General features: G+C 37.3%; 1 protein-coding gene across 4 annotated transcripts in view; it reads left to right on the top strand.

Moving 5' to 3' along the window:
* The window catches only part of LOC127833088 (ATPase MORC2-like), a 95,148-nt gene that overhangs the window by 21,998 nt on the left and 58,187 nt on the right, over positions 1 to 14,963 (top strand). For all 4 annotated transcript variants that reach the window (XM_052358365.1, XM_052358367.1, XM_052358366.1 and 1 more), the window contains exons 9-10: positions 8,779 to 9,067; positions 13,014 to 13,099. In XM_052358365.1, coding sequence (XP_052214325.1) covers positions 8,779 to 9,067; positions 13,014 to 13,099 — 375 coding nt within the window. The remainder of the gene's footprint in view (positions 1 to 8,778; positions 9,068 to 13,013; positions 13,100 to 14,963) is intronic.

Genomic DNA, 14,963 nt, shown 5'->3' with positions numbered 1-14,963 from the left:
GGGGGATTACAATATCTTGTCTGCTCCATATATCCTATACCCTTTAAAGGATTTTCATGAAACTTGCCTCAAATGTTCAGGAGATTGAGGCGGTGTGCAGATGGCACAATTCATTAATGCAGGTCAAGGTTGAGCCTTCATTTTTGGGTCTTCTCCATATCTCCTTTATCCTTTGAAGGATTTTCATGAAACTTGAATCAAATGTTTATGTAATGGCGACAGCGTGCAGAAATCTGATTTAGATGGTGATCAGTAAGCATGAGTGTGTCACGTGGGCTCAAGGTCAAGGTTAAAATAACTAATAATCATGGTCAAGAGCCTATATTCATGCAAGGTCTATATCTACTATACTCACTAAAGGATTTTCATGAATTTTTTTTTACAGGGTTAAGGTCATTGAGACGATGTGCAGAAGGCATGAGTCAGTCACGCCTGCTTAAAGTCAAGTTCATGGTTAAAGGTCAAAAGTTGAGTCTCTAATTTCCCTTTGTGTCGAAATTTTCTATAATCAATCAAAGATTTTTGAAGAGACTTCACTAGATGTTAAGGTCATTGATATAATATGGAGGAGAATGAATTAGTAACGCTTGCTTAAGGTCAAGATTTCACATTACACAGTAGTAAGATCAAGCCTTCCAGTCAATATCTCCTTTTTCCAAAGAATTTTCATCAAACCAGGCCACAATGTCATGCTCGATGAAAATCAAGGACACCACTTCATAGTAAACAAATCATGGTAGCTGTCTCTTGGACTGTCGTGGTTTAATATGAGCCGCGTTCTGAGAAAACTGGGCTAAATGCCTGTGCGTAGTGTCATCCCAGACTAGCCAGTGCAGTCCGCACAGGCTAATCAGGGACGACACTTTCCGCTTTTATGGTATTTTTACTTTCAAGGAAGTCCACCTTACCGAAAATCAAGTTTAGGCGGAAAGTGTTGTCCCTGATTAGCCTGTGCATACTGCACAGGCTAATCTGGGATGACAGTTTACGCACATGCGTTAAACCCAGTTTTCTCAAGACATGACTCATATATATAATTCTGTGTGACCTTTTTGAAAAAAAAAATTTGGGTCTGCACCTGTTTATTTCATGTATGATAAAGCATTTGTGTAACTTACTTTTTTCCCACTTTGTCACAGCTTATCAAGGTAATTGCGTTTGCAGTTTAGAATAGTTTGTATTTAGTTGCAACTGTGTGTTCTATATTCATTTTGTATTAGAGGAATCTGCTATCTAACCATTCTGTTTTGCATTCTTTAAAGTGTTTTAAGTTAAGTTTACCTGAGCACTCAGTGCTCAAGGTGACGTATTCTGATCACATGGGTCATGACGTTCATATGGTGGATTGTCAACTTGAGCTCATTGTACATTAAAGACCGCATTTTCATCCAATCTTGGATGAATCTTGTTCAGAATATTTATCTCATAAGTATTAAGACAGAGTTTGAATCTGGGCAACATGTAAACAAAACCTATGTTACGAGGTCAAATCTTAAAAACCAACTTGTTACCTCTCTACAGCTACATTTATAACTCCAGTCTTGATTCAACTTGGTTAGAATTTATATCTTGACAATATAAAGACAATGTTAAGATTCTGTGTCAAGTGTGGTAAAACCTTAGATTGCCATGTCAGGTTTGATTCTGAGTCACATGCCCTAATAACTAATTCATTCGGTCAAATCATACATGTACATGTAGTTAAAAACCTTGTTTTCACTGTAGAGGCCACATTTATAACTCAATCTTGACAAAAGTTGGTTAGAATGGTAATCTTAAGGTAGCGAACCAGTAATTATTTCCCGCGATTTCTTCGAAGATTGAAGAGCCTTTTTACCTGTTTACTTATGGATATCTAATTTAAGCAGGTACTTATTTAAAGTTGCCATGGCCGAGTGGTTAAGGCGATAAACTAGAATTTTTTTTGGATCTTCCCGTGCAGGTTCGAATCCTGCCGACAACGCATACTTTTTGCGAAGCGTTTTATTTCTTTTCTAACGTAATTTGATTTCATATAGCATATAAGCTATGTTGATTGTTAAATGTGTTGAAATTGTTATGCACATTCTTCAATTTATAAAATTAAAACAACATTATGGCTAAATTGGGTGATTTACTGCTGAAAATACGAAACATGCTGCTTCATGCATGTTGCATTTTTTTTTTTTTACAGTAAATCTGTCTAATTTTTGGTATTTTTGCTGTATATAGTGTATCTTTAAAAACTAAGTTCAAAATATGACTTAAATGGTACTATTTTGAATTTTATGACACTTTGTGTTTAACCAACCCAATTTCTACTTGGCTCAAACCACTTACATTTCATGGCTCTCTTCCATAGATAACATATTATAAAAGAGAAATGTCTGTAAAAGAATACTTATTTCATCTTGTTTAAACTTGCAACACCTTTACTGCATCTGTACACACCAACTGCATGCCCATATTTTGAAATTTGGATGAATTATGGAACTTTCATATATCCCAGGGGTGCAAATAGACTGGACAAAAGCTGAGCGTGGTGTTGGTTTTGAAAAAATCTATTTTGTTTTTTTAAGCATGGAAAGCCTTCCTAAAAATTTGCATGTAGTTCAGTGAAATGATGCTGATTAAGAAAATAATACATCAGATTATATTTGGAAAGGTGCCCATAATGGGTGCGCTACCTTAACATTTTCTAGGCCAAGTTCGAGTCTGGGTGGCGCATATTTAAAAAATGGTCCCAAGTTAAAATCTTATACAAACCTTGGTCCCAATATAGAAGTAAATTAAACCCATGTAACTTGTTAAACACCTTGCTAATATTGAATGCAAGTTACTTCCCTTTGACTGCAACTTTTCTTATTATAGGTCAGTCTGCATGTGTGTTTCATTTGTGTTATTGTTATTTGAGATTATAATTTTATAATTTCTTCAAACAAGGTGGGCATATTGCACTTACACTGACTACTCTATGTCTGTTTTATATTTCCTTTCTCAGCCATTACTGTTTTTTACATGTTTGGCTTTTGAAATAAAAATATCCACCATCATAGGACATTGACATTTTGTGTAGCACCTGTCTCCCTTAAGGGTGAAAGTCAAATTTACAGGTTATATGTCAAATTGTGCCATTCAACAGCTTTTAAATTCTTGTCGGAATCATAACTTTGCCATTTATTAAGGAATTTTGCTATTTATTGGCACGAAAGTAAACATAACATCATTAACATGACATGTTGCATTGAATAATTATGTCATACGTAGAGGTCAAAAGTAAAAATGTGCCGTTGAACAGCATTAAAATTTCTGCACACCATAACTGAGCCATATATTGATGGATATAACATTACTTGGTACTCATTATATCCTTATATGAATGCAATTGTTATTAAAACTTATCTCTCTGCCTCAAATGTGAAGATCACACTAAAGAGTTCAAAGATAAAATTTGGCCCTTTGGCATATTTTGGCATGCTCTTTAAAACCTCATATCCCATATGACAACAAGGTGCAGATGGCTTATTGTGTGTAACAACCATTGACCTCCTTTAAAGGTCAAGGTCATACTTTGAGGGCAACAGTCAAATTAACAGACACAACAGCTTCAAAATTTATTTTACGGCCTTTGCTTTGCAATACATGTACTATATACATGGATTTTGATATTATTTGGCACAAATGCAATTAATCAAAAGACTATTAGTGAAGTGGATTACTTGTCTCCTTATCTCAAAGGTCAAGGTAACTTTTCAAAGATCAAATTTGGTCTTAGAATAGCCTATTTAGAATTTAGTAATGTCATTCATGTTGCAAAAAAATGTAAGCAAACTCACCACTTATGACAACCATTAGGACACAGTATTTAGTGCGTGAAATATCCCTACCTTCACAGGTCAGGGTACACTTAGAGGTCCAACATAACATTTAGCTATAAAATTGCAAGTCAAGACTTCAAAATTTTCTATCATAATTCAATTTTTAGCTCGACTATTATATTAAAAAATATATAGTGGAGCTATCCTACTCACCCAGCGTCGGCGTTCCCGTTAGCATTCCCGTTAGCGTCAGCGTGCAAATGTTAAAGGCCCTAAAAAGGTGACAAATCCAATTATTATGCATATAAACTGGTCTAATTTTTACCGGATTTCAGTTACTATTGCATAAAAAATGCTAATAACACAGCTTAGGTGCAACGTTGTCAAAAATAATTGAAGATATATCTATTCATAATTTGAAGAAATGTTTACAACTTTGCAACTAACGCGATGTGTAGCCTTAAAGCTGGCATTGGGATTGTTTGTAAACACAATTGACTTGGAGGACACTGTATTTTGAGCTCAAAACAAGCTGTATTGCTCATTTTTGTATGGTAATGTCCAATAGTATATATTGTTTTTTGATAACCTTTATAAATAAAATATGAAAAAAATATTTAAAAATAGGTAAATAATTACGGATCGTCACCTTTATAGGGCCTTTAAAGTTTGCGTACTACCCCAAATATTTCCTATGTCCTTTGACATATTGCTTTTATATTTTGCATGCTTCTTAACCAACATGACCCCAATCTATAAACAAGAGCATACAACTGTATCAAGCATTTTGATAGAATTATTGCCCCTTTTATACTTAGAATATGCATATTATTGATAAATCTATGTTAACATTTGCGTACCACCTCAAATATTTTCTATGTCCTTCGACATATTGCTTTCATATTTTGCATACTTCTTTACCAACATTATCCAAATCTATAAACAAGAGCAGACAACTGTATCAAGCATTTTGACAGAATTATGGCCCCTTTTATACTTAGATAATTGAACATATTGCTTAAATTGCCATAACTTCGTTATTTATGATCACATTTGATTCATACTTAGACAAAACAACACTTACCTGACATACCACAATGCACTCCACCCAAACCATCCCCCATGCCCCCCCCCCCCCCCAGAATCCCCCCCCCCCCCCGAAAAAAAATAATTTGTGTTTTCCTTTTTTTTTTGAAAGATTATTATTATATGACCACACACCCACATTATACCCCCCCCCCCCCTCTCCATGCTGGCTTACGTTATACTGTCAAGCACTCGAATAGTCGAGCGCGCTGTCCTCTGACAGCTCTTGTTAAGAAAACTTGATTCAACAATTTGGGGAAAGGGGCTGTTTCCCTTTGGATAAGAAAACATCGCTGCATTTTAACTAGAATTGGGGAATAAGTGTTTTTGTTGTTTTGCTTACAAATGATTCAAAATTGGGAATATAATTATACCCCAACAAACAAAGTTTAGGGGGTATATAGGAGTGAACTTGTCTGTCGGTCGGTCTGTCTGTCGGTCCGTATTAAGTGTCCGCTCTCCAATTCTAGTAGTTTTCATCCGATCTTCACCAAACTTTGTCAGAAGTTGTATCTACATGATGTCTAGGCCAAGTTCGAACATGGGCCTTGCCAGGTCAAAAACTAGGTCACAGGGTCACTTGGTGCGTTTTAAACATTCAGCATGTTGTCAGCTCTCTAATTCAAGTATTTTTCATCAGATCTTCAGCAAACTTGGTCAGAAGTTGTATCTAGATGATGTCTAGTCCAAGTTCGAACATGGGCCTTGCCGGGTCAAAAACTAGGTCACAGGGTCACTTAGTGTGTTTTAAACATTCAGCATGTTGTCCGCTCTCTAATTCAAGTAGTTTAAATCCAATCTTCACCACACTTGGTCAGAAGTTGTAACTAGATGATGTGTAGGTCAAGTTCGAACATGGGCCATGCCAGGTCAAAAACTAGGTCACGGGGTCACTTAGTGTGTTTTAAACCTCACCATGTTGGCCACTCTCTAATTCAAGTAGTTTTTATCCAATCTTCACCAAAATTAGTCAGAAGTTGTATCTTGATAATGTCTAGGGCAAGTTTGAATATGGGTCATGCTGGGTCAAAAACAAGGTCACGGGGTCACTCAGTGTGTTTTAAACATCACAATATTGTCCGTTCTCTAATTCAAGTAGTTTTCATCCAATCGTCACCAAACTTGGTCAGAAGTTGTATCTAGATGATGTCTAGGTCAAGTTTGAATATGGGTCATGCCGGGTCAAAAACTAGGTCACAGGGTATATCTTAGTGCGTTTTAAACCTCACCATGTTGTCCGCTCTCTAATTCAAGTAGTTTTCATCAAATCCTCACCAAACTTGGTCACAAGTTTTATCTAAATGATCTCTAGGACAAGTTTGAACATAGGCCATTCGGGGCCTAAAACTAGGTCACGGGGTCACTTAGTGCGTTTTTTAACATTCAATATGGTGTCAGCTCTCTAATTCAAGTAGTTTACATCTGATCTTCACCAAACTTGGTCAGAAGTTTTATGAAGATGATCTTAAGGCCAAGTTAGAACGTGGGCCTTTCTGGGTCAAAAACTAGGTCAAGGGGTCACTAAGTGCATTTTAAAAATTGAGCATGGTGTCCGCTGTTTTTAGAAAAGACGACATGCAAAATATTATGCGTCAATGAGGCATGTGGGGGTATTCGTCAGGTCTGTGACAAAGCTCTAGTTGTGTTTAATATTATATTCACTAAGGTTTAACTTATAGAGGTGGACTGGCAATGAACTTAATGTTAAGATCTAAAAACAAAACCTGCTGTTGTAATGATGAATGCCAGAAATATAAACATTGGAGGATATTGTGCATCGTGATAACTGTCAAAGAAAAATATTCAGAAAATAAACCAAAGCAATTTGTACAAATCTGGTCTCATTGTCATATATCAGGTTGATTCCTGTTTGCAACTTCATCTAGAATAGGCAGCACTATTTCTCATCCTTCTATCATATGGATATGGAGCGTCACTTAAATGCATGATATTGTGAATTTTTGCATCAAATTTAAGTTATTGTATCAACATAAACAATAGTTTTTATAGTGTTATGTTTCCACAAAGTATATTATTATCATAGCACATGAAACAAATGATCCTTATAATTCAGGATTTTAAAAAAAGGCAAGAACCACCCAATGCTTTACTTCGCTTCTGTTATTGCTTTTATATGCACACACTAATAATTAATAATTACCATATAAGGTTATTGAATGACAATAATTTTGCAATAAGTATTCTTTGGTTTTCGAAGGAATATAATAAACCTCCCTGGAGCAAATGAAATTACATAATATGTATGTTTCAGTACATTTTTCTTCATTTTCAGTGAAAACGAACATATAAAATAAATTTCAAACTTCAGTTAAAGGTGATATTATTCTTGAAAAGTATACATTTTCTGTATATTGTATATTTATGCCCCCCTTCAAAGAAGAGGGGGTATATTGTTTTGCTCATGTCGGTCGGTCCGTCCGTTCGTCCACCAGATAGTTTCCGGATGATAACTCAAGAACGCTTAGGCCTAGGATCATGAAACTTCATAGGTACATTGATCATGACTGTCAGATGACCCCTATTGATTTTCAGGTCAAAGGTCAAGGTCACAGTGACTCGAAACAGTAAAATGGTTTCCGGATGATTACTCAAGAACACTTAGGCCTAGGATCATGAAACTTCATAGGTAGATTGATCATGACTGGCAGATGACCCCTATTGATTTTCAGGTCACTAGGTCAAAGGTCAAGGTAACAGTGACTCGAAATAATAAAATGGTTTCCGGATTATAACTCAAGAATGCTTAGGCCTAGGATCATGAAACTTCATAGGTAGATTGATCATGACTGGCAGATGACCCCTATCGATTTTCAGGTCACTAGGTCAAAGGTCAATGTCACAGTTACTCGAAACAGTAAAATGGTTTCAGGATGATAACTCAAGAATGCTTACGCCAGGATCATGAAACTTCATAGGTACATTGATCATGACTGGCAGATGATCCCTATTGATTTTCAGGTCACTCGGTCAAAGGTCAAGGTCACAGTGACTCGATACAGTAAAATGGTTTCTGGACGATAACTCAAGAATGCTTACGCCTAGGATCATGAAACTTCATAGGTACATTGATCATGACTGGCAGATGACCCCTATTGATTTTCAGGTCACTAGGTCAAAGGTCAAGGTCACAATTAATCGAAACAGTAAAATGGTTTCCGGATGATAACTCAAGAATGCTTACGCCTAGGATCATGAAACTTCATGGGTACATTGATCATGACTGGCAGATGACCCCTATTGATTTTCAGGTCACTAGGTCAAAGGTCAAGGTCACAGTGACTTGAAACAGTAAAATGGTTTCTGGATGATTACTCAAGAATGTTTACGCCTAGGATCATGAAACTTCATTGGTACATTGATCATGACTTGCAGATGATCCCTATTGATTTTCAGGTCACTAGGTCAAAGGTCAAGGTCACAGTGACTCGAAACAGTAAAATGGTACCCCTATTGATTTTCAGGTCACTAGGTCAAAGGTCACAGTGACTTGAAATAGTAAAATGGTTTCTGGATGATAACTCAAGAATGCTTACGCCTAGGATCATGAAACTTCAAAGGTACATTGATCATGACTGGCAGATTACCCCTAGTAATTTTCAGGTCACTAGGTCAAAGGTCAAGGTCACAGTGACTCAAAAAAGTAAAATGGTTTCCTGATGATAACTCAACAATAATTAAGCCTAGGATCATGAAACTTCATAGGTACATTGATCATCACTGGCAGATGACCCCTATTGATTTTCAGGTCGCTAGGTCAAAGGTCAAGGTCACAGTGACAAAAACCGTATTCACACAATGCCTGCCACTGCAACTGGCAGCCCATATGGGGGGCATGCATGTTTTACAAACAGCCCTTGTTCTATTTTTTTTTCAGATTGATGATCGAACGCAGATCATTTCGTGCATATGTTGCCATTTTATACATGGACCCAAGAATGAAAGTGTATATTCAGGGGAAAAAAGTGCGAACTCGAAAACTAGCCTCTATTCTTTACAAACCAAAACTGTACAAATACACATCCAATAGATTCAAATCTCGTGCGGAAAGTGATGCCAAGAAGACTCTAGACGATGCCAAAGCTGCTGAGTTAAGAGCCAAAGAGGCCCAGAGCAAGGCTAAGGATTTAGAAAGCAGGACCAAAAACCTTTCCAAAGCACAGCTGGTAGGAATTGTCTGGCATTGGCATAAGCTTAACACTTTGCCACTCAGATACGCATTTTAAGGCATTTGTAGTCCATTAGAAATCCAAATAAAATTAAGACCTTTTGTAGAAAGTATTTAGTTGACAGTGCTAGAACTCACAAGAATGTTTTTTCTTTGATTGGCAATACAAATATTTAAAAAAAAATCAAAATTACTTGTATTCTCTAGTCAATGTAAAGATCATCTCACAACCAATAATTGTATTTACAGTACGCATTTTAAGCCACAAGCCATTATTGAAACCTTATATGTACTATATACAGATTAAACATAAAGTCTGGACAAAACTAGATGTGCTTTATTATTACTCAATCATTGGTTACATAAAAGCACCTGCAGATATGTTAGCCAATAAAAACGTTTTTGGTAGAAATGCTTACAGTGTGACAGATACAGTGAATAAAAAGTGTGGAATACTGACCAACACCACCAGATTGTGTATGCATACTTCCATATGATGAGGTTTTTTTTCAATTTAAATGCATCACTGATGCAGTAAACGAACCTTGATTAGTCTATGCCTTTTGCACTGATTTTAATTTGTAAGGCTTCATTTCCAACCCTTAGATATTAATAAACAGCATACTATCTGAATAGAAGGCAGATAACTTGCAGCACACATTACCTGACCTCATTTTGAATTTGACATTTACCTAGTTTTGGACTAATTCAGAAGTTTCAAAATCTTGGTCAATCCAAAATGATGTTTTAAGAAATATCAACTCTGAATTATTGTATAAGCTTTTTATGCTCCCTGAAATAAAATTTTGGCGGAGCATATAGTTGCCAGTTTGTCCTTCCTTCCTTACTTCTGTCACACTTTTGTTACTGTTTCTCATAGCGCCTTCAATACTTTACCAATCTCTTTCATATTTGGCATGTACGTACCTTGCATGGAAATCTACCTTTTCATGAGGTTTGAGGTCACTGGGGTCAAGGTCAAGATCACTGAGGCTAATAATATATTTTTCCGTCACATTTTTATGTCCCCCACTATAGTAGTGGGGGACATATTGTTTTTGCCCTGTCTGTCTGTCTGTTGGTCTGTTTGCGCCAACTTTAACATTTTGCAATAACTTTTGCTATATTGAAGATAGCAACTTCATATTTGGCATGCATGTGTATCTCATGAAGCTGCACAATTTGAGTGGTGAAAGGTCAAGGTCATTCTTCAAGGTCAAAGGTCAAATATATGTGGCCAAAATCGCTCATTTTATGAATACTTTTGCAATATTGAAGATAGCAACTTGATATTTGGCATGCATGTGTATCTCATGGAGCTGCACATTTTGAGTGGTGAAAGGTCAAGGTCATCCTTCAAGGTCAGAGGTCAAATATATGTGGCCCAAATCGCTTATTTTATAAATACTTTTGTAATATTGAAGATAGCAACTTGATATTTGGCATGCATGTGCATCTCATGGAGCTGCACATTTTAAGTGGTGCAAGGTCAAGGTCATCCTTCAAGGTCAGAGGTTAAATATATGTGGCCCAAATCGCTTATTTTATGAATACTTTTGCAATATTGAAGATAGCAACTTGATATTTGGCATGCATGTGTATCTCATGGAGCTGCACATTTTGAGTGGTGAAAGGTCAAGGTCAAGGTCATCCTTCACAAGGTCAAGGTCATCCTACAAGGTCAAACATCATATAGGGGGACATAGTGTTTCACAAACACATCTTGTTGTTACAGTTTCTTATAGCACCTTCAGTACTTTACCGATCTCTTTCATATTTGGCATGTACATACCTTGCATGGACCTCTACCTTTTGATGAGGTTTGAGGTCACTAGGGTCAAGGTCACCGAGGCTAATAATAGATTTTTCCGTCACACTTTTGTTACAGTTTCTCATAGCACCTTCAATACTTTACCGATCTCTTTCATATTTGGCATGTACGTACCTTGCATGGATCTCTACCTTTTGATGAGGTTGAGGTCACTGGGGTCAAGGTCAAGGTCACAGAGGCTAATAATAAATTTTTCCCTCACACTTTTGTTACAGTTTCTCATAGTACCTTCAATACTTTACATATCTCTTTCATATTTGGCATGTACATACCTTGCATGGACCTCTACCTTTTGATGAGGTCACTGGGTTCAAGGTCACCAAGGCTAATAATAGATTTTTCCGTCACTCTTTTGTTACAGTTTCTCATACAAACTTCAATACTTTACCAATCTGTTTCATATTTGGCATGTACGTACCTTGCATGGACCTCTACCTTTTGATGAGGTTTGAGGTCACTGGGGTCAAGGTCACCGAGGCTAATAATAAATTTTTTTAGGTGGTTATTAACACATAGATTGACAAAGCGCATCATCGGGGAGCATCCATCAGTTTCACTGATATTCTTGTATACTTCTACTTTGATGTTATATATGAATACTCGGAACACATTCATATCCTTTGACCTCATTCTACTTTAACCTTTACATTTATCTATTTTTGGACTTATCCAGACGGTTTAACTACTTTTAAAACTTAAATGAACAATGACCTACTTTTGGACTAATTCTGATCTAAATTCTTGGTTCACGCAAATTTACTGTTGTGATAACATCAATACTACTTACAAACTAGGTTTGATATTTCAATCAAACACTCAGCACACTAACCTTACCTTGTGTGGACCTTGACCAACAAGGCTCATGCTTTACCTCACGTAGACCTGGGCCAACAAGGCACATGTTATACTTCATGTTGACGTTGACCAAAGAGGTTAATGTGGACCTTGAACAATGAGGTTCATGTTATACCTCATGTGGACCTTAACCAACGAGGCTCATGTGTACCTTGACCAACTAGGCTTATGTGGAACTTGACCAACTAGGCTCATGTGTACCTTGACCAACTAGGCTCATGTGGACCTTAACCAACGAGGCTCATGTGTACCTTGACCAACTAGGCTCATGTGGACCTTGACCAACTAGGCTCATGTGGACCTTGACCAACTAGGCTCATGTGGACCTTAACCAACTAGGCTCACGTGGACCTTGACCAACTAGGCTCATGTGGACCTTGACCAACTAGGCTCATGTGGACCTTGACCAACTAGGCTCATGTGGACCTTGACCAACTAGGCTCATGTGGACCTTGACCAACTAGGCTCATGTGGACCTTGACCAACTAGGCTCATGTGGACCTTGACCAACTAGGCTCATGTGGACCTTGACCAAATAGGCTCATGTGGACCTTGACCAATTAGGCTCATGTGGACCTTGACCAACTAGTCTCATGTGGACCTTGACCAACTAGGCTCATGTGGACCTTAACCAACAAGGCTCATGTGGACCTTGACCAACTAGGCTCATGTGGACCTTGACCAACTAGGCTCATGTGGACCTTGATCAACTAGGCTCATGTGGACCTTGACCAACTAGGCTCATGTGGACCTTGACCAACTAGGTTCATGTGGACCTTGACCAAATAGGCTCATGTGGACCTTAACCAACGAGGCTCATGTGGACCTTGACCAACTAGGCTCATGTGAACCTTGACCAACTAGGCCCATGTGGACCTTAACCAACTAGGCTTATGTGGACCTTGACCAACTAGGCTCATGTGGACCTTGACCAACAAGGCTCATGTGGACCTTGACCAACTAAGCTCATGTGGACCTTGACCAACTAGGCTCATGTGGACCTTGACCAACTAGGCTCATGTGGACCTTGACCAACTAGGCTCATGTGGACCTTGACCAACTAGGCTCATGTGGACCTTGACCAACTAGGCTCATGTGAACCTTAACCAACAAGGCTCATGTGGACCTTGACCAACTAGGCTCATGTGGACCTTGACCAACAAGGCTCATGTGGACCTTGACCAACTAAGCTCATGTGGACCTTGACCAACTAGGCTCATGTGGACCTTGACCAACTAGGCTCATGTTATTCTTGCAGGCCGAGCTACGGAAGGCCCAACAGCATGCGGCCGAGATGAAACGAGAGGCCCAGATCAAGAGGGACAGTGCTAACAGGAAACAAAAGTATGAATTGCTATTGTTTGTGCCCACAAGAAGAGATTTGTGTTGTTCCGGGAAAATTGGGCATATTGCATTTGCTAAAAGTGTCGTCCCAGATTAGCCTTTGTAGTCCGCACAGGCTTATCAGATAAATCATTTTCCGCCTAGATTGGATTTTTGGTGAGATGAGACTTCCTTTTAACGAAAAATTCCATAAATGAGGAAAGTGTTGTCCCTGATTAGCTTGTGGGGACTGCACAGGCTACATGGAACACCAGTTTTTGCACTTGTATTTAGCCCAGTTTTCCCAGAAAGCTGCTCAAATTAAATCATTAAAAACCTTATATTGACATTAAAAACCTTATATTGACATTAAAAACCTTATATTGACATTAAAAACCTTATATTGACATTAAAAACCTTATATTGACATTAAAAATCAATGGTTTTTGAAAATTAGAATTAGTTTGAAGTTACAACAATTTAACTTGGTTGACAATGGATTTTACACTGAAGAGTTTATTTTAAGGACATAGTGTTAATTTGGCTTGCTATTAATAAGATGCTCAACAATTAATGTCACTTTTTACACCAATTTTCATCATACACATAGATTTTGGTTTTGAATACCATTTAAAAAAAATGAAATTGCAAACTGATATGAGACTTTATTAGACTACATGAAGTAGAAAACACTGATCATCTTGTGCACTATGCACAATCTTGGGGTCCAAGATATTTGGTTGTTTGTTAATAGTCTGGATTTCGGTTATCATGCCTCTTTTGCTATTCACTGTTATTGTTTGCAGTAAAATGTGATTATTTCTAGGGTTAATATGAGGAGATATTAACTAAGATAGTTTAAATCCAGTAGATATGTGATTGACCTAACAGTATTTTTTTTTTACTCTAGGCCACAATTTTTTTTTTATTGGTTTACAAAAATATTTTTGAAAATGGTCCATCGGGCGGTCGAAAAAAAAAAAAAAAAAAATTTCAATAGAAAACAGTTACGTAACATCAGGCAATTTAATCACTCCATGGAGTATTTTACCACGTTTACCGCGCAGTTTTTTACCTTAAAGTTTCAAATTAAAAAATTGGTGCGCGTAATACATTGATACAACGCAATCCTGGTTGCTAAATCGCGAACAAATCATTTCAAAATCGTAAATAATCACAAAAGCCACCTTTTTTTTCAGAAATCTAAACCCTATAATCTTGTAGACTGAAGGGGCCGTTGTCGGAACAAAAAAAAGAGTCGGTAATGGCAGATATGAACAGATTTTTACAAAAATAAAATGTTTGAATAAAATATGCAAAAAATGTCTTTGTTTGTATTTGTGCACTTCTACATTGGCAGCTTACGTTGGGCTGTTGACCCCATAAAGCAGTGCTTTCCACAGGATTATTTTCAGTCGCCCGGAGCTAATAGGGGAGGTTCGGGAGGGGTGTCCCCTCCCTACGTTGATTTTTTTAGTTTGACGTGTCAATTGACGTTCTGTGGTGCGTTATAACTCAGAAAAACAGTGTCAAACGACTTCATTTGGTGCGCTATGACTCTTTAAAAACCCGAGCTATAAAGTCATTTTTCAAGATACATTTTTTAATTGTTTTAAAACTTTTCCGCATAGATAGTAAAATCCCGACTTGAACGATTCCACAATACATCCGTATAAACCCGACTCTTTTACTGCATACTTACTTCTTTTCAAGTTTCTATTCATTTCCCGATAATCCCGTTTATTCCATTTTTAAAAGCACTTTCTTGTAATATTGACGATAAAAGTTCTCAATAATTTCTCTAACACAAACGCTGCCATTTTTCTAAAATATCAAATAAATTTCGGCATAAGTGACTATTTATAGATTTGATGAAATATTGCCA

This window comes from Dreissena polymorpha, chromosome 1 (genome assembly GCF_020536995.1).
Source record: "Dreissena polymorpha isolate Duluth1 chromosome 1, UMN_Dpol_1.0, whole genome shotgun sequence".
NCBI classification, from domain to species: domain Eukaryota; kingdom Metazoa; phylum Mollusca; class Bivalvia; order Myida; family Dreissenidae; genus Dreissena; species Dreissena polymorpha.
Note: the sequence above shows the minus strand (reverse complement) of the source record. Positions and strands in the feature narration are given on the sequence as shown.